Here is a 25,526-nt window from a genome sequence, read left to right as displayed (position 1 = left end):
ATGTTTGTTTTTGTTTTTTTTAACCACAGCAGCAGTGACAAGGACATCTCACCCTCATGAATTTTTATTATTATGTTATCCCCACTCTGCTTCATGTTTTCTAGCCACAGAGTGACAGTTTGTTTTTCATAAACAGAGCGGGAGCGCAAGAAGAGAGACAAGTGCACACTGAAATTAACAGATCCTTTTAAAATAATTACAGTTTATTCAAATCCTGACTTGCTTTCTATGGTGTGAAAGGTTCTGCGTGTCTTCTATTGTTTCATTCATCCAGACTGCACAGTGGGCGTATTAAAAGGTGGATTAAGTGCTTATATACACTTTTAATAAAAGTAGATTTTCCCATTTCTCTAAATATCAGCTGGACTGGCCTCTAATATGAGTGATAAACACTGATCATTTAATCATAAAACAAATATGGTGAGAAATGTGTCTTAAATCCTTTGTGACAAATGACAAAAGACATAATGAATAATAAAACTGTCTTTTGTTGACAGGACACAGGAATTTCTATTAATTCAGGACTCAAAGGCTGTCAGAATGCTGCTCCATTGCCGCCTGATCGATGCAAATCCAAAGGTTGTCTCTCTCTCTGCTGAGGCGCTGCATGCTTAGCATTGTTCTAGGCTGTGGCCTCCAGATAATCATATTTACATTTAAATGGCAACAGACATTACGTGAGGAGGAGGTATGGCACTCAAGGGATCCAGAATAGAAATCCATGCAAGTTTTCAGAAATGCTAAAGATCCTTGCCCCGAAAGAGCCCATTAAAACCCGAAACAGGAAGCATGTAAGCAAATACTCTTTCAGCTGTGTTGATGCTTACCCATAGCAGAGGTGCAGGAACCTTTCAGCTGTGCTGTGGACATTATATTTTACCTTTCCACTCATGATTGTAGTAAAAAAGTCATGCCAGTTTATACTCTTCCTGTACCGATAACATAAGATTACTATGGCATTTGTACAGTGGTCTGGATTAAGCACTTAATGAAGCCGTAATGCTCTGAAACTGTGAGCGTGTAGCATTGTGTTATACTTAATAACTTAGATTTGTGTAACGCTTTTCAAGAAACCCAAGGACGCTTTACAAAAGAGTATAAATAAACAAAAAAAGGCTAGAGGTCAAAGGCTTTGCTTAATACACGAGTTCTGAGAAGTTTCTTGAAGGACTCCAGTGACGGGAAGTTACGCCCCGGCCTACATGCAAAATGTTGTGAAGCTCATATAGGTGTCCACATAACCTCTGAAATTAAAGTTATGGCACTCTCTTTATTATAAGTGGCTTCAAAATAAGTGCTGTTCGTAGTGAATGTATATTTGTCAGACCTCCTTTCTTTGTTTACTCTAAATCTGTTTAACCAGGACAAAAAATGACCTAAATCAGCCATTTCATTCTGCTGTGACAAATGTAACAATGGTATTGTCTCACTTCATCATGCAAAAGCCATGAGGAGTAATATTCAATAGAAATGTCTCAGACAATTGTGAAAAGCTTTTAAAAACAGAAAAGTAGTTTTGCAAATTACTGATGTTATTGATAAATATATCACACAATATTGAGCATATCAGTCATCACATGTTTATTTAGTCCAATGTGATTGGCTGACCAGTATTTGTGCTCAACCCAACATTCAGGCTGAACGTAAAGCTGCTCTGGTGTCTCTGCTGGACGTGGTTGTTGATTGTTGTTGGATCAGGAGGACGTTGCTGGACAACGCCACCAGAAGGTCCTGGAGTGATTTCCTCATCTCTGCTTGCCTCGTCTTCTTCTTTGAGGAACAGCTGCGTGAGTTTTCTTACAGATTTTGTGATGACCAAACCCAAGATGAAACCCAGAGCGAGGACGGGCATGATGAGAGTCTGTTTAAGTCAGAGTTCTGCGAATCTTCATTTAATCCAGCAGGCACGAGTCTTGTTGAAACTGATGATGTTAGCAGTCTCAGGTGGAATGTTTCTTTTTGTGCTGGTTTTCTTTCATTGCTATGGTGACTCAAAAGCTCCTTGTTGCCATGGCGCCATGTTGTAGTACAACCAAAGCCTTTCTAGAAGCAAATCTCACCACTTTGCAGCCATCTTGAAAAAATTCAAGATGGCTTGAACCAAACCAAAACAAAAACCTGTAGCTCCTCTTATGGCCACTTGAGGCAGTCTAGCTAGACTCCCATACTTTGCACAGTTTCATATAAAAATATTCCAGGAGGAGCCTAGACATCATGGTTCAGAGGTCCACTATAAAATGCACTGAATGCAACGCCTGTGTAGGCTGTTAAAACTAGAGAATAGGGTTGCCAACCGTCCCTTAAAATACGGAATCGTCCCGTATTTAGAAACAAAAGTACACGTCCCGTATTGAGCTAATAAGGGACGCACTTTGTCCCGTAATACAGTGAGAATCAAAAGTAGTCTATAAATGTTAATGGAATTAACGCTTTGTTTGAAAACATAATTCCCAGCCCCTCTCCTGCTTTGTGACCAATGAGCTGACAGCACACTTATGACAATTCGAGTATGACAATTCAGATTACCGCTCATCTCATTGGTCGAGGAAAGGTCGCTTACGGAGAAAATACCGGAAGACAACAGATGACCACAACAAGAAGCATGGCCAACAGGGAAACAAACGCCGACACTGCGGTGCAAGTCTCGGACGACAGTACACCTAAAGCTGGGCAGACACTGTGCGATTTTTTCAGTCACGTTATTCAGCTCCTGCTCAAACTGCACGATTGACTCGCAGGGGTTAGAAGTTGGTAGGTCACGATGCAGGTCTCACACTATACCGCCCGATGCTCTGATGCGACCTGAGTGCTCACACTGTGCGTCCATAAAATTAAGGTTATAACAGAAAATCTGTCACTCGCTCTCTCTGTCTCTCACTCACACAGACACACCACCACCATCAACTTTGCTAAATTGCTAATGAAAAACATTGATCAGGCAGCTGTGATTTAGCAGCGATGTAGATCCAACTATTTTCACGGTTGTTGTGGTCGTGATAATTTTGTGAGGCCACATCGAAAAGGCTCGGATGAGCTTTTCAAAGTTCTACAAGTTGTGCCTCCATCGCTTGTGTCCAGATCACACGCTGCACAGCCGTGCTGCTCCGTCTTTTTCACGGCGTTTACGTGTTTGCGCCCGAGCAGTGTGAGCGGCTCACGAGCGATTGATGATCGGGAGCTGGTCGTGAGGTGTTAATCACTTCTCGTTACCCCACGTATACTACACGACGCACGATGAAGGCCAAAATCGGTCCGATCACTCAAAAATCGGCTCAAAATGGGCCTAAAACCGCACATTGTGAGCCCAGCGTTAGAGCAGCAATGTTTGTTCCCCTCAGAGAAAGGGAAGAATGGGAAAAGGAAAACACCTGGCTGGAAAAAGTTAATATGGGCATGTGCAGTGAATATCAGCGCTATGTGGCCAGAAGTGTGATAATATAATTTATTTTGTGTAATAAACAACTGCAAGGATAGATGATTACAAATAGATGACTAATACATAAAAGTAATACATAGATGAATAATGATGATGAGTTAAGATGCGTAATCATGGGAACAAGCGGGTTTACAAACAGGAGCAGCTGATTAGCATTAGAAAAGCTGAAATAATACCTCAACTGAAGCCAATTGTACTAAATGCACTAAATGTGCACTGTTACAAGAATATTTTTCTTTCTATTGTTTTCTATTATTTTAAGTTAAGCAGGACAGAGTTCTTTTAAAGAAAGATTTACTTATATTCTCAAAAGTTAAGCATGACAGGCTTCTGTTTAAGAAAGAGACCAGTTTTACTGTGTTAATGTTGTCATTTTGAGCTAAAAATAAATGGCTAAATGATCATTTGTTTCACATGTGTTCATATCACAAAGAATAAACATCTACTTAAATCAAATTCAAGTCAAAGGGTTAAAAAAAATAATTTCACACACAAAAAAAGAGCTAGAAAATTCACCACACTGGGAAGGGTGAAGACAACTGGGTCGCCCGGCCCTGGCCACGAGGTGTCCCTTATTTATTTTTCAGGGAGTTGGCAACCCTACTAGAGAATGAACTCATGCCTGCTTTCACTGAAAACTGACCTTATCCCTGTGTTAATATGATAAAGCTAACTGAGGCCTTAACCTGTGAGGTAGTCATATAATACGCTTTAAAACTCACACAAATGCAGACTTGATGCCTGAAGACGGTACTTCTGTGGCATCTGCATATTAAATGAACAACTATAATGTGATTGACTGCAACCTTTCTGTGCCAGATGTGTGGCTATTTTTAGCTACAATAAATAACTCAGTGCCCAGCAGTGGATATATCTGCATAAGGCACCTGCATGAGAAGCTCCTCTTTTACCCCGCATTTTCTATATTCACATGTGATTTTGTTTATAATTTATACACTGTGCACTTTGTTGTGAGTGTACCTGCTGCTTGTCACATGAGCAGGAGTGCACAGGACACTTGTTATGAGAGACAAAATAAAGGACTGAGGAAGAAGTGAGGTGTTTTCTAACCTGCGGGGAGCCAGCGGGAGTGTAGTCCACAGCAGAGGAGCGTCTTTTCTTCTGCACAAAGATAGCTTTCCTCTTCTTCCTGCGGCGCGTCGGCTTGGCCAGCTCTCCCTCTGCTGTCTCCTCTCCTGCAGTGGGCTTGGATAGCTTCCTCTTCTTCCCATAGTAATAGGCTGTGGACGCAGAGCAGATGTTGAAAACAATGCACCCAAAACAAAACTTAGCCACTCATCCAGGGCAATTATACACTCTGCAGCATCACAAGCTTTGATTTGGGTCTCCTTCATAGCTGTGGTGCAGGAAGTGATGCGTATAATTACAGAGACTCACTGTATTTGGTTTTTGTTTGGACGGAGCAGTTCTCTGGGCACTTGTCAGTAACGAGGATGGGGCTGAAGAGGTTCGGGCAGCACTGTAGTTTCACACACACTTTACGGCAGAAATCTGGGATCTGGTCTGCTAGGCGGACAATCCGTATGGTGGAACGATACGTTTTTCCTTTATATCTGTGTGTGGGAGGAAGGAAAGGGAAGACAGAGGGACATTGTCAGTGAAGAATTACTTTTACTTATGAGGACAATGGCTAATTAAACCATCTGTGATCCATCAAAGCACTCATAGGTGAATGATGATTGCTTGCACAGCAAGGATGTGAAAAACGGGCAGTTTTACGACAGCCCGCATGACTTCAGACTGTTCGGTTGATTAGGCCGATTCAGGAGAACGGAGTGAGATGAAGGGTCAATTTGGCAATATCCCACATAATGGCTAAGGTCGGGCAAAGAGAGCGGAGCTGCTGGCAAGAAAAAAATATAATGACCTACAAACTAATGTTGGTCTGTGCTACTTTCTTTTTTTTGGAGGTTAATAGGTTAAAATCCAATAATAAATCATTAGTGAAACAGCAGTTTAGTTTGATTTTAAACCAAAACACATCAACAAAGTCACATTTCAATTAGTTGTATCGATAAATTTCTTTCAATACATTCTGTTGTGTAACATAAACGTGCTCACAGAAATCAGAAAAGGAATTTTTCATGTCATAGACTGAATGACTAATCATTTAATTTGCAACTGTTAAGGAAAATCAAAATCAAGTTAAAGCCCTAATAGAAAATAAAATAGTTAAATTAAGTCTTATACCCTTAGAAAATGCAATGCTGATATGTTAATTCTGACAGGACAGGATGACTTAAAGGTTTCTAAACATGCAGCAGAGTTTATCTGATCTCTTTGTTTAATCATTAATCATTAAATGAGACACATGCGTGTTTATCTGGTACTATAGCCCATTGTTGGCTCTGAGAGGAGGTTAGATGAGGGGAATTCCAGAGCAGTGCGTCTAACTCATAATAATTTTCATAGATACAATTTTCACTTACATGAGGCAGTCCTAATGAAAGGAGAACGCGGCTTGTGGTAGTCAAGGAGCAGAAGAAGCAAACAAAACGAAACAAAAACACACAAACAAAATACTGATTTTCTCTTTCTTCTGCTTTTAGAGGTCTCAAACTAACATAATGCACCAGCAGTCGGCAACTACGGTCAAATCAGTTAATACTAAGTCAGTCAATTCAATTTATTCAGTTACTTTTAATTATTAACTATGTTTGTCTTACTAATTTATTTTTATGGATCAGCATTAACTCTGCTCTTAGAACTTGTAGGAATGAACAGACTGCTGCCCACAAGGAACTATTCTCCACATTAACACCTTAAAATGTCTGATTTTTACTGATTATCAACTAAAAACTGAAAAATAAAAATAAAAACTATAAAAGATGCAAATCTGCAATAGCTTAAAAGCTGCAGATATTCTGCAACATTTGTGATATAAACTTTGCTTACCAATGTATTTTCTTATGTTTTAAACACTAATATAATCTATGAAATCATGCCAAGTTATTTAAAAAAGCCCTGTAATGACTATGACACGCCATGAGAGTTAATTCACACAGTGACCCTGAGATGTGCTCCATCAGGACCTCAATTTTAAGTAACAATCTGAAGAAAATTACAACCAAACAGGAACAAGATCCATTAATTAATGAGAAATATGTACTCTCTGTCAACTTGTTTTTGCTCTTGCTTAATTGAACTCAATTGTGTACTGAACCTTCTCCACTTTGGAGTCAGAAATAAATTGTCTCTCTGGGTGGTAGATGCCCCAGAAAATTAAAAGTAAATCCTCTGGCGAGTTGTCAAAACACTCGTGCGTGAATGTGATCACTGTGCTCTGCGGGCCAGCACAGGTGACTCACTCAGACTCATGACTGCCTGATTCTTTCTCGTTTCGGACGAAAAAAATGGGGCCGTTTTCGATTAGAAAACACCGAGCACGCAGCCTGAAGCTGTGGAATAATTTGGCTCTGTGCAGCCAGCAGTGGATGAAAATGCAGACCTTACACAAATACTGCAGCAACAAAAAACAACATAAAAAATTCAAAGAGGGGCAGGGAAAATGGCCTCGCAGGAAACGAGAGGAGGGGGAGGGACACAGGGCCCTTTTAGGAAAGATAGTGATGATTTATTATGAAATTCAATGGCCCATGACCAAAACAGGAGTGGAGCAAATGAAATGAGAAAAGAACATGTTCATTGTTGTTCCCCTGCCATTTTTTGTTTTGTATTTTCCTTTCCCCTCACTTGGCTTTGAGGGTCTCCTCTTGGCAGTCCCAGCTCTGATCCTCCAGCTCCTGCAGCTCCTTCAATACTCGTCCAGGCTTGTAGGCAGCGTTGATCAGCATGCTCAGCAGCTGGAAGCAAAAACAGAACAAAGAAAAAGACAAATAAACTCCTGCTTGATGTGAACAACTCAAGACAAAAGTGAACAAACACGAATGAGGATCCAAGCGAAAGTGAAAGAAAAGATACAGATCACAAAAAACTGTGGAGAAAGCTACATTCTCACACCTGCACAAAGTGCACGAGAGCACACAGTCTCTAGAGAAATTAAAAGGCTGTTTTCCCAAATGGTGGTGGCGGTGTATAACAGTAAACACTGCTGACTGACAGCTCCTCACATTAAAATGAAGGTGCTGCTGGGAAACGCCAGGTGGTTAACAAGACATCGCTGTCTCGGCCTCCGTCTCTTACCTCCTCCCTCTGTCAATTTCTGCTGGCCCACCTCTCTCTTTGAAAGTGTGCAACCCTTTGATTAAACCTGCTCCTCTATATAACCTCCCCCCCACCTGTTTTTGACATCAGCCCACCTCTTTGAGGACCAGTGTGCATTTTCCAGGTCCGACAGCCTGCGGCAGCTCTGCGATGCGTCCCTTGTTGAGGTAGGGTCCTGAGAAACAGCGGTGGTTGACAAAAATCTTGGAGCAGCAGTATCTTCCATTAGCTGAACCTAGGACAGAAGAAAAGAAGGAAAAATGGATGTTCACCACTATGGGAAATAAATATGCTACATGTAATACTGGCATAGTCCAAATAATATCTCTCTTACAAATTTTGAAACCATAAATAAAACATTGAAACAAATATTCTGGACAAAACTGAAACCAACATCGCATTTGGAAAATCAAAGAGAAACAGAAGAGAGTGCACAAGCGTACAAGGAAGCTTTCAGAGTAAACAGATTACACTTAGTTTTCGGATTTTTCTTTAAGTAGCCATGGGTCACAACATCTCATTATTCCTGGTGGAAAATGTCAGGTTGAAAGAAAATTATTCTCCAATAGGAACAAACGTTTCTCTGTATGTGTGGCCATGGTTGCAAATCAACTTGCAGAGTCAGCAGCAAGCCTAGGCGGACTAAAGCCACTTATATAATCGAGTTAAGTTAATTATATAGCACATTTAAGCACAACAGATGTTGACCAAAGTGCTGCACAGCAATCAATAAAGAATTAGGAAAAAAATAGAACTATGGGACAGTAAGGGAGCACGATGGAAATTAAAATATAGCTGTAAAATAATGTAAACTAACCTACAATGTTCACGGAAAGGCAGACGTAAAAGGCTCAAGAGAAGAGGCGCTTTTTTTTGTTGACATACGAAAGACTGTTAAGTGAGGCTCTACTACCAGCTGGCAGACAGCTTGCTTAAAGCATTCTGCGTGGGGTATTAAACACTATAACATGTTAGATAATTTGGGGGGGGGGGGGGGGGGGGGGGGGGGCAAGCCCATGCAAGCAGCTGCAATTGTACAAAAGGATTTTTAGATTAATCCTAAACTCTACAGTAACCAGTGCAATGACGCAAAGACAGAGGAAACATGTTCATGTCTCTGTTTGCCAGTTAGTACTGCAATCTTTACGATAAGTTGGTATGAAGTAGTACTTCCTCACCTGGATTATGGGCAAAACTCGACAGGCCAAACACAGCGGCTCATATTTGATACTTCCGTGAACCAATGTCTTCCCTGTCCACCAAACTGGAGTTTACAAACTTCCTTTCAAACCCATGTTTTGTTTCCTTAAAATACAAAACCTCATTTGATGTTTGACTGAATAATTGGTGTGTCACTTCCATGCAAGGGTGTTAGTCATACTAACGGCTTCAGTTTCTCTTTAAATGCAATTTTAGAAGCTAACATTGATGTCATGGTTTTTCCTGGCTCAATATGACGGGAATAGGCCCTTAAGCACGATTTGTCCACAGGTTTGTCAGTTCTGCATTTTCTTGTTATTTCTGACCATTTGATAGACAGAAAACCTCCCTTTAAACAAACTAGTTAAAATATTTTTAATGACAGACTTGGTGATTCTTCATTTTTTAGTGAAGGAATTTACCTGCATGTATGTTTGGATTATGTAAGTATTATAATAACAGATGATGTTTTTCAGTATTATAGTTGCATAATGAAACGACATTTAAACTAAATGTTGAACCTCTCTCAAAACACTTCCTTGTGGTTTGATTGAGCATTGGCAGTATAAGGAAATGACCCAACAACTTTTTACTGGTTTTGTTTCTCAATGCTTTTCTTCCACTCTGAACCAGAAAAAAGACAAAGGAAGAAAACAGAAAGCTCCTTTGTAAATGAAAGTAAATGAATGGTTGTGGTGCTCTTTACTTACTTACTACTTTCCAGTATATCATTAGTGTGTGACTAACCATTTCAGCACATAGGTGAGAGCAGAGTCAAACTGGGCCATGGGTACATCCTGTTCATGTGACCCCCCCCCTACTCCACCACCCTCCACCGCCTCCAAGAAACAAACTAAGAAGTCGTATGAACGATGCTGCACTCTGACCTTACTGGAGCACCTGAAAACCGTCTGCACCTGGAGGTGCACTGCCAGGGGCGAATAGTAATTAGATATGGTGATGAATATGCATGAGCGAGTGGGCGGTTTTAAACCAGGGACCAAGGTTCTCCTCGAAACAATGCCCAGTTCAGCCCACCCCCACCCCTTTGCTCTTTTTGTGCTTGAACATACATGTTGCTTACAGACGTGTCTGCTCCCAAAGAAAACCAACCACACAATGAGGATGTGAGAGAAGGATGTGGTGTTTTGGTGAAATCTATTCTCAGATTTACTGATATGTCTGTTTATTTGGTTTCAGAAATGCACCCAGAAATACACCAAAGATTGCTAAGTGGCATTCTTAAAAAAAGCTACTTTACCTGACTGTTTTCTAAATTTTGGCTCCAATCCTGCTGGCCGTGGTGATATATTTTACATTTACTGAAATTTGGAAATGACGCAGCTTCATGGTGAATTTCCCTTAGGGCGCAATGGTGTTGAGGAAACCCCCAGTTCAGTTCAGTTATTTCAGACACTGAGGCAAGTGAAAACGAAAAATAACACACCCACATTTATTTGTCAATTGCACGGTAGATCTGAATTCACAAAAATTACCTGCTTTAAGTTTTTTAGAGATGTTGAACATGTGGCCGAAAATATCCGCCTATGCTTTAGTTTTCATTCCTAAATAAACAGTTTATCCTGAGCTTTGTTATGTGTTATGTTTAGTTATGTAAAGCTGATATATATCTTAACAGCACACTGTTCAGACTGCTCTAAATTGCTGTGATGTCATATAGAGATGATATCCCTAATATGGTCATCTCAGGTGCACAGGTGCAGTTTATGAGGGGCAGCCAATCAGGAAAAAAATACTTCAATGGAGAGAAAACAGCTTGTTTGAGACGGTGGATGAATGGAGGTATAAATAAGGATATTTAAAAGATTACTTAAAATCGCAGATACTCTTATTAAAGAACATAAAACTGGAATGAGCAGATTCCCTTTAAGTTAGGCAAAAGAAAACTAGAGTCACAGGACAATTTGTAAAAAGGAAAAGGTAATTTTTAAGGATTCGCTTTATAAGCACATTAAAGTTCATGTGGTCACAAAAGAATGCTGTGTTCTGGCTCTAAGATTTTGTTTGTGGGTGTAACCTTCTCGCTCCAGCTGATAAAAAGCCAAACATACACATAGTACTCCCAGGGCAGCTACAATAACAGCGGGTAGAACAGAAACGCTCCGGCTCTCTAATGCATTAGAGATACATAGGGATTTCCTGTGTAAAAGCATTCTTTACATGTGCATATCTAGAATATGGTTTTATAAGAGAGAGAGAAAAAAAGATGTTTACTGAGGAGGAAATGAAACTTAGTGACTGTAAAACATAGTTGCATCTTGTGCTGCTTTTTGCTTTCTCAAGTAGAGTTAAACATTTCTTTAACATTACTGATTCAGTTAAAACCACAGCAGAAGAGGCTAAAAATGCATCTCTCTTTGTGGGATTACTGTAATTAATTTATCAAAGAGACAAACTGATTTACTTAATATGTAAAAACCGTATTAGTGTGAGAAGGAAGATCTTTTTATAAAAAATATTTTTCCCCTTTTGACTTTGGGGAAAACGGAAGACAAACAATAAAAGGAAATCTGTGTAGCTCCAACCAACGATAACAACTAGGAGTAGTTGATAAAGTAAAAATGTGGCTCTCATACAGTAAATGAGAACAAATGAGCATATCGATGCCAATGCTTGTTAATCATTACCAGCTGATAATGGACAGTGGACATGGATGTAGCTGAGAACAAGCATGATGATTTATGGAGTACATGCATAATTTAGTGGTTACTTCAGGATGTATTTCTGTCATTGCTGACTGACGTCTCAAGTAGTTTACTGTTCCCAGTAACTCATTAACACCATGCATGTTAAAACACAGATTTTAACTAGAACCAAAAACATCGTCTGGATAAATTCCCTGCTTGTGTCCTCAGGGTTACTAGTTTTCCTGTGAACTGAGCTAGATTGAAAGCGCTCCTGCGGGGTGAATTTTCGACCCTGCTCGTTGGGTAGACGTGTTTCAAAATACATTGAAGCTCTGTTAAAAACAAAAACAAACTTATTAAATTATTTAAATTAAATAATCTATTTTTGTTTTAATCCTATAAAACAAATGCAGCATCACCAAGTTCAGCAGTGATGTCACCAACTCTGAGTATGGAACAGTTTTTATCATCCAACCGAGGAAAGAAAAAACACCTTAAAGAAGCATAATCTCAAGTTTCAAGGTGCTTTATATTGTAAGGTAAAGACCTACAATATTAGAGTACCAGACGATCCCCTGTGAGCAGCATTTGGTGACAGCTATAACTATTAGTAACTCTAGGAACCACAAGCAAGCCTGCAGTCTGAAAGCCAAGTGCTCTATTTGGTACTACAAGATGTTTAAGATATGAAGAAGCCTTATCACTCAGGACTTTTTATGTGATCGAGATTCTAAATTCAATTCTGTATTTATCAGGGAGCCGATGAAGACGAGCTAACATGGAAGAAATACGAGCCCTCTTTGTAGTTCCTGTCAGTACTCTCGCTGCGGCGTTTCAGTTCTTCTGAAGGCTTTTCAGGGAGCTTTTAGGTGATAATTAATTACAATATTCCTGCCTGAAAGTAACAAATGCGTGAACTGTTTTTTCAGCGTGATTCTGAGACAGGATGTTTCTATTAAGTAATACTGAAAGAAAGCAGTCAAACGCATTTGGTTAATGTGTGCACTGAAGGACATATCCTGGTTAAAAAAAAGGCTCCTCACAGTGTTAGTGCAGGTCAGGTAATACCATCCAGAGTTGGTATCTGGTTAAACATTTTAGAAACAAATACAAATATAACCTCAGTTTTGTCTTATGAGATTCTCCTTCCTCTTCTTCTTCACTCTAAGTGTGACAACTTAAATTTAACTGTAATGCGTTTCACTGGAAAGCAGCCATGAAGGGACTCTCATAAGTCAAACTAGTGGGGAAATCCCTTACAGTGCCAACAGGTTGTAATATAATTTTGCTAGTTGGAGCCACTGATAGCTTTTAACATGAAATATATATAGAAGGTAGAACTGCTTAGATCAAACAGTCCATATTTAACTTTATGGCATGAAATATAGAGACGATGGAGAAAATTAATTCAACTTCCTTTAGTAACATCTCTGACTGAACCTGTGACAGGACACACATCTTCCATCACATTGTTTTCAAACTCAGCAACTTGTAAATAAAATTTACTAAAGTGTTGAAGTGGAGCTGAGTGAAACAGAGGAAAGCACATCAGAGTGCAGTAGGTATATCAGTGTGTAAATCCAGACTGACTTAAGAGTGGAGAAAGAGCGGGATTTCCTTTAATCCTCGCCACAGCGGCTCATTAGCATTAATCACCACAGATATATCATGTGTAACGTGGCTTTTGATTACCTGGATCCAAGGCGGCAGGCTGGTAGTGGTTGACAGGACTTGCCTCGACAGGCTGGGAACGAGCCAACCTGTGGAAAAACGCAATCAATCCAGTCAGGCTGATCAATAAAATTATCCAAGGGATCTAATCAAACGGCAAACAGAAGTCAATTCACTCAATCAATCGGCACAACAGCGACCGCTTTCAGCTTCAGAATTAGAAACAGGAGTGTTGGAAGGCGGGTGTATGTAGTGATACCGATGAAAGGATTCTCCTAAAGGTATGAAATGGGATTAGTGGTTAGATGAGAGAGCTGACAAAGTGCTGCTGAAGACCTCATATTTCTCCTGCTCTCTGACCGCCGCCCTCGCTCTTGCTCCCGCAAGTAAACAGTATAACATGCCATTCGTCTACAAAAATCAATCAGCGCCCCAGGAAAGCAATTTCTGCCCTAAAAAAAGCCACAGTTTCAATTAACAGGTTTGAGTGACACAGAGAAAGAAAAACCTTCAGGGTTTCTCTGAAGAAACATGTACTGATTTTTTTTTATTATCTTCTTTGGCTTTCAGGTAAAGGACAGAAACCAAAAACCCACAAATGATACCATTTTTCTGACCACACTGAAATTAAACCAATAACAGCGGTCTTCGGGTTACAGAGACATGCAGTCAGCATTTCACTTTTAGCTGCAATTGAACTGTTTTCCAACACTTGAAAACCATGTTCAGGAGCAGGTTTAATGAGTGAGGAATAGGCATACAAGGAGAAAATGGAGGGCGCCAGATCAGTTTGATAAATGAGGCTAGGAAACCTTCATAGTTTCCTTTTGGAGCACTTTGAAATAAAGCAAAAGGTAACCAAGTCTTGTCTTTTTTTTAAATATAGGTTGTGTATAATTCCTGTGTATAATAGACACTGTATCTATTAGTTAACTATTAGGGGGAAGGAGGACTCTCAGCCATCTGAATATTAGCATAAAATGTCCTCCAAAAATACTAGCACACGTCTTCAAAAACATAGACTGTATATCAAAGATGGGCACAGCTACTGATATCCATAGCAATTGATTGTCTAGTCCCACCTTTTGAACCAGACATCATGAGTGTGCAAAGCCCCCCCCTCCCCAAAAATAAATCACACCCTGCTTCACCATACTTCTGCACTCTAATCTGGACTAAAATATAAAAATGTAACTCCATGTGGTATTTCTATTTGAAAGTAGTCGTAGAGGGTGATACATCAACTAAGAAATAGGGTCATTTTCTTGGAAACTTCCATGCAAACAGATGAGTCACCCATTAAAAGAATGTAAAACACGGATACTGTGCCTGTCTTTGAGACAAAGTCTAAAGTCAGTTTTACTTTCAGTTTGTTTAATGTTGTGCTTCTTACTGTTTCTCTGGCTGGACCACTGCTATCTTCTTCTGCTTCTGGCCTGCAGAACGAATCAATGAGACTTTGTGTTAAGCTGTCACTGCATGGCAAATTTACATTTGTGTATATTTGTGTGTCTACGTACAGACAGGTTTGATTGGAGGGGTCAGAGGGTAAGCGTTGGCCTCGCACCAGCCGACAGGGAAGATGTCCATGGACTCGACATCCACGATGCACTCTGACAGAGGCTTCGGCACACCTGGAGATGGGCAGACAGCGGAAGGAAAGCAGGGGTGAGGGAACTGTCACACATATACAAACTGCTGTTTTTTTTCTCTACCCCATCTTCACTCTGGGACACAGCAGGAGTCCCTGACACTTAATCCTCACTGCACGCACACACTCACACACAAACGAATGTACCTTCCAGTCGGAGCCACAGCAGGCGTCCTCTGACCTGTGTGACCTGAGCCACACACACCTCAGCCGGTCGGTGAGGGTTCACTGCCTCCAGCCACATGTCCTTGGCAAAGTCTCTGCTCTGCCATGTCTGAACGCACACACACGAGGGGAAGAGAGAGGGCTTATTTTACATTCAGAGCAGGGATCTAACCTGAGGTAACCTGAAGCCAGGTTCAGATTACAAGACCTTCAAACTGATTTAACCCTTATTTTCCACTTGAAGGACTTCAAACAAGGTGCTGTAACAGGGGTTTTGTAGGCTCATTGCATGTAACACAGTGTCAGATGGGTCTAATAAGTTCCTGTTTACAATATGTGTCTCACTGTAGAGTGTCAACTGTTATGTAAACCTGAAAAAGAATAAAACACTGATAAAACGTTCTTTGAGTGTTTCTGCTGTTTTCACAGTGTACTAACATAAATAAATATTTAAAAACAAGTTTTAAAAGTGATATAAATGGGAAAGAATTGAAAGTACAGAATGTTTTGCATGCATCATCCAAATGCAAATATCGTTTGCTTTTTTAACTTCACCAAAACAGAATAAAGTGGTAGACACTGCTCTCGATCATTTCATGCATTTTCTGCCTGGTGCTCATTGGTGCAAGCTTCTTCTGTTCCCAAACTGTGTGATTGGGACAGTGGGGCACAGTGGCGGTAAAGACAATTACAGCAGTGAAAGTGCAGGCAATGGCTTTGCACTTCAGATCGCAACTTACAAGATATGTTAAAAACCTCTGAGCTTGTTGGGACAGTGGGATTTAAAGCAGATGACACTTGAATAAAACCATAAAGCAGCACCAATTGTGTCTTCTGTCTCTGCTGCCACTATGCTATCCTGAAGTGTTGTGTTGTTTCGGTCTTCAATTTGGTTTTAAAATGTTTGCAGGAACCCTACTGAAAAGCAGCTTCCTCTGTACTAACAATGCTCCCATCAAAACATAGGCTGAACCATCAGGAGTGTCCCAGTTTACATCTCTTCACCCCATGCTTACATCAGGAAAGCAGGCGTCAGGAGCTGCTTCTGTCCCGCTCTGCTTCAGGTAGTCAGCCCAGTCAAAGTCCTGGCCCTCGTAGGCCCGAGGCCTCTCCAGACCCACGCCGTTCTTCATACACCACTGGACAGGCAGGATGCCAGGCGAGTTGGCATGACACACCACAAAGTGTGGCTTGGCTTCAGCAGAGAGGTCATCCAACATCACCTGGAAGTAGAACTCATTGTAGACCTGAAGAGTAAACAGAGGGAGAACATTTAATCTCTTCCTAACACAATGATTTCAACACACGTGTAAAAGAGATTATAGACGACAAATTTACTCTCCATCTTTTAAATGCTTAGACAGAGCAAATTAAAAGAAAAAAGATTTCAAGTATGAAGGCATCCTTGGTAATGTACAATTATTCTTGTGCCACACTAGTCTGCCAGTGTTTTAAGCCGCTGGATCTACCCTGTGAAACAATAAAGGCCAACTAATTATAAAATTTTAAATCATAACATTGAGCACAGTATGTACTATCTAAGCTGCTTTGCTTTCCCCCTGTACGATGCTTTTCTTTGTGTTTAGTAAATTAGGAAGAAATGTGTTCATCATGGAACAATTTAATAAAATACATTAAAAAAAAAAACGGTATTATATAGTTAGAATAATGTGCAAATGATTGGTAGTTTTACTGCTCAAAAATCAATTAATATTTTTAATTAATGTGTAAAAAGGAAGAAAAAACCCAAATTCATGTCTAAGAAAGGTTCCAGTTGATTCCAGTGGTGCAGAGGAAGGCCTCGTCCATGGAAAAACATTTAAAAAATCCAATGCTTCACTAATGACAGAAGCTGACGAATGCTCTGTTTTGTTTTTTTTAGATAAGCCATTGTTCTCAGAGCCTTTCTGCGTGACTCACCTTTGTGACAGAAACAGGGCAGATCTGGAGCTGCTCCCATGGAGAAACCATCTCCAGCTTCATACCCATCTTGAAGGAGTGCTTGGGCAGGTCTACATGGTCCTGACACAGTAAAGTCAAGATTTTTAGACAAATGTGCTCCACTTTTGATCTCACACACACACACACACACACACACACACACACACACACACACACACACACACACACACACTCCATGTAGGTCATTCAGACCCAGCTGGGTGGCCCTATAATGAATGAAGCATTCTGCGAGGCTTAATTCATGCTGCTGGCGATCATTGTGATGAATTAAATATAGTTTTTTGCCTCGCACATTGTTTTTCTAGCACCATGACACCTTTTTTACATTCAATTTGGTGTTGATAAGGTTGTGTTTCCTGTATCTCTTTGTTTTTTTTACCTTCTCTATTCCAACTGACTCAAAGTGTAATCAGTACATCCTGTATCACACGGTACTTTCTTGGTTTCACAAGAAAACACACTCAGATCTTCTTTGAAGGGTGTGTTTTCTGTTGTTTGTGATGACGCACAATAAACTGTATTATGTAAGAAGGTTTTAGGTAATGCCGTGACTTTTTGCCTTTACTACGCTTATTCACTGAATGTAAGCAGGCTTCTATTTCTTCTATTCTCTTCTATTTATTCTAGCCTTTCCGGTTGGTAGGACCGTGTCATGTGGGCTGCTTTGGTAATTTAAATCTCTTATTTCTAAGATTTTTCTTTCACACTTTTACTCATCTGTTATGTCCGTATTGGATTCATTTCAGTTTCTGCACCCTCTTACTTGTGCAGAGCTCTATCAAAACCTAACATTAGCTGCAGGCATCTGTGTCTATGCAGCAGGTGCTCAAGCACAGCATTAGGAGGACGTCATCCAACACAAAATCATTCCAGCTACACTCATAAACAGAGGAATGCAATTAATAAATTACACTTCATTTTTGCATTGACTCATATTAAAAGCACAGTTTAACGCTAAAGTTCTTAACCTTGAATAAGTTGGATTGGTTTGATCATAATTTGTTCTGGCTCTTCATCTCTAAAGTAAATTATTCCTTAAATATTTTTGTGAATGGAGATGGAAAATATTCAAATGATGCGGTGGAAAGAAGAGAGTTCAGCTGCTGCAGTTCCAATTAATCCACCCGTCCTCCTACTAAATGCTTTATTCGGTGCAGGGGGGGGGGGGGGGTCAGCTGAACATGAAAAGTTCCACAGATTTTTAATAACAGTTGAATAAATGGATGACTGAATACACAATTATTGAGATTTAATTGGCTTTCAAGGGCATTTCTTTTTTTCTGTAATTGGTACCAAGTAAGAAAATTTCCTGGAGATGTAAAATAAAGAGTTCCTATTCTTTCCTTATATCATAAATTAGCCATAGTTCACCTGGACCTGATCTTCCTGCAGGTCACGGAGCCTCACCTTGAACACCTCCAGAGGTAATGGATTCTTCTGTCCATCAAGCTGAGCATCCTCTAGAGCCTGCTGCCAGTCGGAGGTGCTCTTCGTAGACCTGAGCTCTGCGCAACAGATATGAGATTCTTTTTTTCTCAATTCAACAACTTTTTTCTTCAATTTAAAAACACAGACACACAAAGTCAACTGTTTGACAACAGTTATAGATCATAATTTGTCTTTATGACTTTGTCTTTACAAAAAACGTATAAACCGTTTGATGATTTAAATATTAAACCTTTAAGGATTAACTTGTCTCCTTATTTTCCGAGCAGGTGGTCAAACATTTAAACCCAGCATACCGCCTTGTCAGCATGAACCTTTACATCTTATGTTTTAAATGGCTTTAGGTAGTTCAAGCCCATTTTCTAAAGACATTTTATGAAGCAAAGTATTAACCAAGACAATAACAAGGACACACAGCATAGATAATATAATAATTTGTGATGAGAAGAAATGCCCAAAAACAAAAAACAAAACAAAAACAATGAGTATAATTAATTGGTATCTGGAAGTTATAATTTACTTGTAGATAAAAATGTAAAAGGTGAAAAAGTGCAAACTTATTAGACTCTCACCTGTTGGCGGTTCTAAGGTCAGGCAGTTTTCCTGGGCCCAGCCGAGGGGCCGGAGCCTGACGTCCAGATAGAACAGCCACGTGTCATGATCGTGGTACTCTTCAGAGAGGCCAGCATACCGCAGGCGGAGCCTCCCTCCAACGTTCTGGATGACTCGTACAGGCCAGTAAAGGTAAGGGTCTAAAAGGTCCTGAAGCTCCAACACCGATCCGTCGACAATCAGATCAACTGTGTTCTTGCCTCGTAGAGGCTAAAGGGGATGGACAGAGAAGAGTTTTTACTTATTAAATAAAATGAAAATAAAACACACTGGTCACAGAGATGCTATAAAGGCTAGCTTAATGATCGAATCAAACCTCAGTGGAAAGAGTTTGCGTGTTATCCTTAGATTAAGATGAGAAAAAGAGGTATCTAAACAGGATGTTGAGCTTGAAAACGAAACAGTTTTAGGTTTAGATGATCACACCGGCATCCAGACCTGCTAATTATCCTGCTCTCACAGATGTCAAGAAGTACAACAAGAACTTGTTATTGAGTGTTAATTAGGATACAAATCTCAAAACTTGCCAAAACACTTTAATTTACCTGCTTTGACAAAGTGTTAGAGAGGGTGCAAGTTTTTTTTAAGTGTTTCTATTGAATTGAATGGAATGAAATGCTTTGCTTTTATGTTGCTGGGAGGTGCATTCACTTTGCTTTCTTCAGCTCAAGACAATAATTTGAGATTTTGAGAAATCTATTTAGACCTCAGATAAAAATGATGTATGCTGATTAATGTGTCAGATCATGTCTTGGAAAACGTGGTCGGTGGGGAGGTTTTAGGTTTGTTTTTTTTTAAACAAATAAACACAATCAGCTAATTAAGAAGCCGACTTTCGATGATTTTAACTAAATGTCCGTGTACATGTGCACATAAAGAAAGAAAACCCTCGTCTGCAGTAATGCTGCCATCACTCCAGAAATACCTGCAAATTTTATCAAACATCTTGAATTATTAATGACTTCTCTCCAATCGTTTACACTTGCAAAGCTATCCAGCGGACCTGACTGGACCATCTGGAGTTTGGCTAGCAGGATCTGAACTTATGTTCTTATATTTGGCCTCTGCTTTATATCAGTCTTGCAGGTGCAGAATGCAAACATGCTCCACACTCTCACAGCTGATTTCTATTCTGTCACAAAACATAATCAAAAGAGGCCCGTTATTTTCATTTTAAACTTCATATTTTTACTCTTGGACTCCACCAGTTGCTTCTTATGATTCAGAGAGCAAAATAATTATTTAACTATCTCTGTATCTCTATTCTATCTCCAATCTCCACCTGCCTTTAAGCCTGTTCTTTCATCTGAGTTTGACTTTTAAACTAAAGATTTGAAATAACCACATTTTTTCTTAAATTTGGGAAAAAATATTAAAATTGTAGAAAGTATAGGGTTAGGGTTAGTGTGTCATTGTGCTTCTCTTGCTTGTCTGTGTAAACACACACTCACCCCTTCCAGCAGGTTGGCCGGTGCCGTTCTGGCACCCGTCAGGTCCTGAATAAGGAACTCTGTCCAGTCGCTGTGTTTCTCCTTGATGGCTGCAAAGAAACACAAACAAAAAGCCGACACTGAGGAAACATGCACACAACTGTGCAATGGAAAGTGAGCACAAGGTGTGTTCTTGTATAGTGTTTAATTATTAAATGTGTGCAGAGCACCGTTAGATGTAGCCACCAGAGAACAGCATGCAGAGGAAGTGCATGCATACACTTGCAAATGCAAATGTTTCTGCTAATTCAGGTGTTTCAAGGCATAAAGCAGATGTGCAATATGTCACTAGGATGTTTGTGTGTTTGACTGATTTCAATAGTTATGCAAAACGAGTGACAAGAATATGTTTTTCTGCCTGGAAATGTCTCAAAAACGTCAATAGCCTCAATGTTTCTTAAGTCTGTCATGTGCAAAAGAGAAGTAAAGAAGACACCATATTTCATAGGCATTTGCAAAAATAAGCGCATAAAAATGAAAGACACTGACTAATGGCATACTAATGGTGTCGTTTCTGTAATAATGTGCAAAACAAGAGCTGCAAATCTGAGCAGAATAAATATAAATCTTTTAGTTCTGGCTCTTCATGGTGCTAAATGAGTATTTCTCTAGAGACAAATGGGAACAACCCCCCCCCCCCCCCCCAAAAAAACCCCAAACTGGTTTTGTCCAAAATTTTACATACGACATTCACCAGGATGCTTGTAGCTTCCTCTGTGAGCAGCAGAATGATGCACGAAGTCAAAATGACTGTAATGACTGAGGTCCTGCTGCCACAAGTTTGTTTCAGGTTTAATACCACAAATAAAAGTGGGACAAATCAGACCTCTAAGCGCAAGATTCAGAGTGTCTTTGAAAAAAAGAAAAAAAAAAAAAAAAGGAGCACAAATACACTAAAACCCTGGGAAAAAAACCAAAAAACCAAAAACAACAAAAATGTCAGTTGTAGCATTAATTAGCATTTAAAGTTCTGGTTTTGATGAGTCAAACTGAAATTAGACTTGAACCATCAAAATCAGATAGGGGAACTACATGTTACGTAAGTCAAAGTGGTGATGAATACAACTGTCATTAGTCTGTGTTATGCACATAACTAGCATGGCACAGTTTTGAACTGTCTGGGTGCAAAAATGTGGATGGTTTCCATTTAATCGTGGAAAAAAAAACTAAAGCAATCCAACACAAAACCTTGCAACAAAGACTATCTGGATATAGAAACTGATTTGGGAAGGTTTCGATTCTGCTTTCACATGATTATTTGTTTAAAATTGTGACATTAATTCAAGCTCAATATCACAACCTTTAACAAGGTTTTGGATGTAAAGCTAGGCTGCTGTGTTAGACTGAACTTTAACTGTATGCACCTAATAAATTGGCTAAGCATAGCAAGAGAATAATACAGGTAATGTCAGTCATAGACAGTCTTGAAAAGACTTTCATGGGTATGGCAAATCAAATCAAATGTCCCTACAGAGCAGATTTAAATCGTTGCCTTTTAAAAAAACATGCAAGATTGATTATATAATTAAAACCATTTACTTAAAACAATAAAACTCTCAAATCCAAACAAAAAAATGTAAAAAAAAAAAAATGTTTTAAGGTAGTTCATAAATGTGTAGCTGGAATGAAAACACTGGTGAAAAAAGGTGTTTTTATTCCAGTGCTATGGAACAAAAGCCCCAATGCAGCTTACCTACTGACCTCAATTGAGGTACAGTATACGCTGTTGATTTCTAGGAAAACCTGTGTCACAGTAACAGAAGAGTAGTTCTGTACTGTACGCATTCAGAGGACAACCACTGCCTGGCTTCACAGACATAATAAAAAGTTCTTATAACCTTTTTCCCTGTTTTGCTTGCATCCATTAGTACCTTGCAGCAAATATACAAATGATTTCAGAAAACCTGAGTATAGTCAGTTGCAGTCATCTAGTCCAGAAGATTTTAATGCAGTAATACCAGCGTCTATACCCTCAGGAAAGAGGATGTACCGGGAAAAAGAAACAACCTTTTACCACTGAACTGATTTGTTTATCAAATGTCAGTTGAAATGACACTGGGCAGCATGTGTATGACTGTTGATTATTGACTGCCCTAAGCTGATAGTTATATTCAAGGTTGTTTGTCGTATTTAGTTCTCTGTAATTGAGTAATTAAAGGATTAATTTGCCTTCTGGGTCGCATTTCCTTTCTATCCATCTCCTTACTTTCTACTGGAATGATTATGTGTAACTATCCTCTCAAAAGATGACCCCATATCTGTGAACAACAGTTCTTTCTTGCCTTTTCCTAAAGAGAAAAAACTTTTCTTTCAAAAATGCAGAGGATCTAAATAGCAACTGAAAGATTAAATTAACTGTTTGGCTAATTAGAAGGAAAGGATGAGCCTGAAACATATAAAACACAAATGAGGTCAATTTCAAATATGGATGCCAGTTTTGTGTAATCATGTCCACCTTCAACCAAAGACTGACTTACGTCAGATCTAAGAGGAGACAATAAAGACTGTTTTCCTTCAATAAAATGTTCAAAAATATGTAACTAAATATTTATTTTGCAAGTTTTTATTAATGCAAAGTAGGTTGTGTTTAATTAGATACTATTCACTTGCATTTTTTGACATTAAAACTATTTGTCTTAATGTAAGTAATCCTCCCTAGAGGTTTCATGGTGGCATCCATTCAAAGACCGTTCAAAGATTTCCCTTTGTAACATTCTTTGACTCCAATCTCAACAAAATAACAATTTTAAACTGGGCTTTTTACAATGTTCTGATGTTTACTCTTAAAAAACATGCAAATTAATATATATTTAAATTGATTTTTGTTTATTATACACACAAAATGGCTTATTTGTATTTTTTTTTAAAAACCTTGATGCACACTATGTTTACTCAAGTTATTAAAAAGCACAAGTTTGTTATTTTTGCACTGCCAGCTTAAGAACTGCTTCTTTAACGTCGACCTGAAAGTAGGTGTGCTTGCTTTAAAACAATGGTTAACACATTAGAGGTGAATCCCCACAACGTTTCCGCAATAAAAATAGATCTGTGCCTGCACAGCATGTCTTCTATCAGCACACACAAATGCATACACTGATAGATGAATACGCCACACTGACCAAAGCTTCAAAACCATGCTAACAAGCCAAGTTAAAATAAATTTGCATGGGAACTTGTGGCTTTCATATGCTTCCTGCTTCCCATAGTGGAACAGTGTTATATAATGCCTGCTTTGCTTTTCATTTGCTTTTGACTCTTGATTTAAAAAAAAAAACAACCTAAAAAAACCTTCCTTTTCCCAAAACACAGAGCTTCCATTCAAATGAATTTTATGGATACATTTTTAATGTTTTTCCCGTTAGTCACTTACAGAAATAAAAGAAAAAACGCAGACACTTGTTGGAGTTACTGAAACATACCAAATGAGTCATAGTTGCAGAATGACTGCAATGCGCTGTGAGAACTGACATTCCTTGCAGCACTGATTAGCATCAAGCTGAAGTGAAAGAAGAAAAAATTTCTCCATACACTGAAACATGCCACTGCGCATGAAGGAAAATGGGTTGTGAAGTTAGCTTCTGTGGCAGTTCAGTGAAAGCATTGTTGCTGAATCATTTTTGTTTCTGTTATATCCAGGTTTTGTATCACCTCTGTCTTGTTATTCCTAAGTCAACATCAGCAGGAGAGTTTTAGACACAGTAGTTAAAGTTTGTTGGGAGCTTTTTTCCAGCAAAGAAAAACTTGGAGTCATGGTAAAAATAAAGTACACTCTCTGTCAGGTCAAAGGTTTTACTTATTAGGACACAATAAAAACAAAAGCTGCGTCTTAAAATGAGGTAAATACAAGCTATGACCTGTAAGAATGAAACCAAACATGACATATTACAGTGCTGTTCTTTATTTCTCAAAAATAAAGCCAAAATGCAGAAAGCAATGTGTGAAAACTCGCTCCACCCCATGATTTAGCAGTTTGTAGAGAGACTTTAAGCAGCAGTTACTTGAAGTAACTGCTTTCTGTATGACTCTCGCATCTTTGTTCAGGACTTTTGACCAACTCTTCTTTAAAACACTGTTTCAGGTTTGCAGGCATTTGTTTGTGCACAGCTCCCTTTTGATCTCACCACTACATTTCAATCAGGTTGAGGTCTGGACTTTAATTTGGTCATTTCAGCACTCTGCTTCTTCTCATTTTCAGTCTTTCTGTTCTAAATTCACTGCTGTGCTGGGGATCATTGGATCAGTGATCAAGAAGTGCAAACACAAAATTACCATCAGAATCATGAAGCGTACACACTGCTCTATTTTATTTTCACCACTGTATCTATGCTAGTAAATCAGAGTCATTCTGAGACAACAGGCATGTGTGATCTGCATACCACCAACCCCCCAATTCTCTATACAATATAATTACCCCTGCGTCTTCAACAAAAAGAAGCAAACAGGTGGGGCACCTACACACATTTATTTAAAAGTAAAGATTTTCAGCATCTGTTGGATAGAAATTAGAGTTTAAGTGATGACCTCCAACAGTTTTATGTGCAATTTATAAATGAATCTTTTGTGATAAGGTGAGACGAGATAACAAACACTGGAATGTATTTAAATTAAAAGGGTAAAGTCTACATTTACATATTGTTTTATTTACTTGCAATTTGCTTCCGTCCATGTTATTATTGTTGATATTATTGTTGTTATTATTACTACTACTGCTCCTACTACTAATATTATTAACACTATTATGAGTAGCAGTAGTAGTGGTAGCATTCATTTTGGAAAAGTGTTTTCTAGCATAGCTAGCCCTTCCTTTATTTGTACATATAGCCAGAGGGACTTCTACATTTGTTTATAAAGTACGAATAAATTTACGTATGAAAATCACTGATTTGGATGCATGATTTAGGCTTGTGTTTCTAGAGAACCATCATCCTGCCGCACAACCCAATTCTGGTCAAGCTTTACCGGTCAGACAGGTGGTCTCTAATACTTTGCTAAACAGAGGTTTTCATGGTTGATTCAGTGACTGCGAGGTGCCAACGTCCTGTGGCTACACAACAAGCCAA

General features: G+C 39.2%; 1 protein-coding gene across 5 annotated transcripts in view; it reads right to left on the bottom strand.

The window, feature by feature from the left end:
• The window catches only part of sfmbt2 (Scm like with four mbt domains 2), a 62,495-nt gene that overhangs the window by 5,364 nt on the left and 31,605 nt on the right, over window positions 1-25,526 (bottom strand). For all 5 annotated transcript variants that reach the window (XM_085251681.1, XM_085251685.1, XM_085251683.1 and 2 more), the window contains 13 exons: window positions 20,428-20,516; window positions 18,937-19,186; window positions 18,326-18,423; window positions 16,877-16,978; window positions 15,973-16,203; window positions 14,939-15,065; window positions 14,661-14,774; window positions 14,534-14,576; window positions 13,162-13,229; window positions 7,717-7,856; window positions 7,151-7,260; window positions 4,835-5,010; window positions 4,508-4,677 (listed from right to left, as the gene is read on the bottom strand). In XM_085251681.1, coding sequence (XP_085107807.1) covers window positions 4,508-4,677; window positions 4,835-5,010; window positions 7,151-7,260; window positions 7,717-7,856; window positions 13,162-13,229; window positions 14,534-14,576; window positions 14,661-14,774; window positions 14,939-15,065; window positions 15,973-16,203; window positions 16,877-16,978; window positions 18,326-18,423; window positions 18,937-19,186; window positions 20,428-20,516 — 1,718 coding nt within the window. The remainder of the gene's footprint in view (window positions 1-4,507; window positions 4,678-4,834; window positions 5,011-7,150; window positions 7,261-7,716; window positions 7,857-13,161; window positions 13,230-14,533; window positions 14,577-14,660; window positions 14,775-14,938; window positions 15,066-15,972; window positions 16,204-16,876; window positions 16,979-18,325; window positions 18,424-18,936; window positions 19,187-20,427; window positions 20,517-25,526) is intronic.

Source organism: Mchenga conophoros, linkage group LG17 (genome assembly GCF_057382185.1).
Source record: "Mchenga conophoros isolate Kocher_MC1m ecotype Shallow Benthic linkage group LG17, M_conophoros_male_GT1.1, whole genome shotgun sequence".
Classification (NCBI taxonomy): Eukaryota; Metazoa; Chordata; class Actinopteri; order Cichliformes; family Cichlidae; genus Mchenga; species Mchenga conophoros.
Note: the sequence above shows the minus strand (reverse complement) of the source record. Positions and strands in the feature narration are given on the sequence as shown.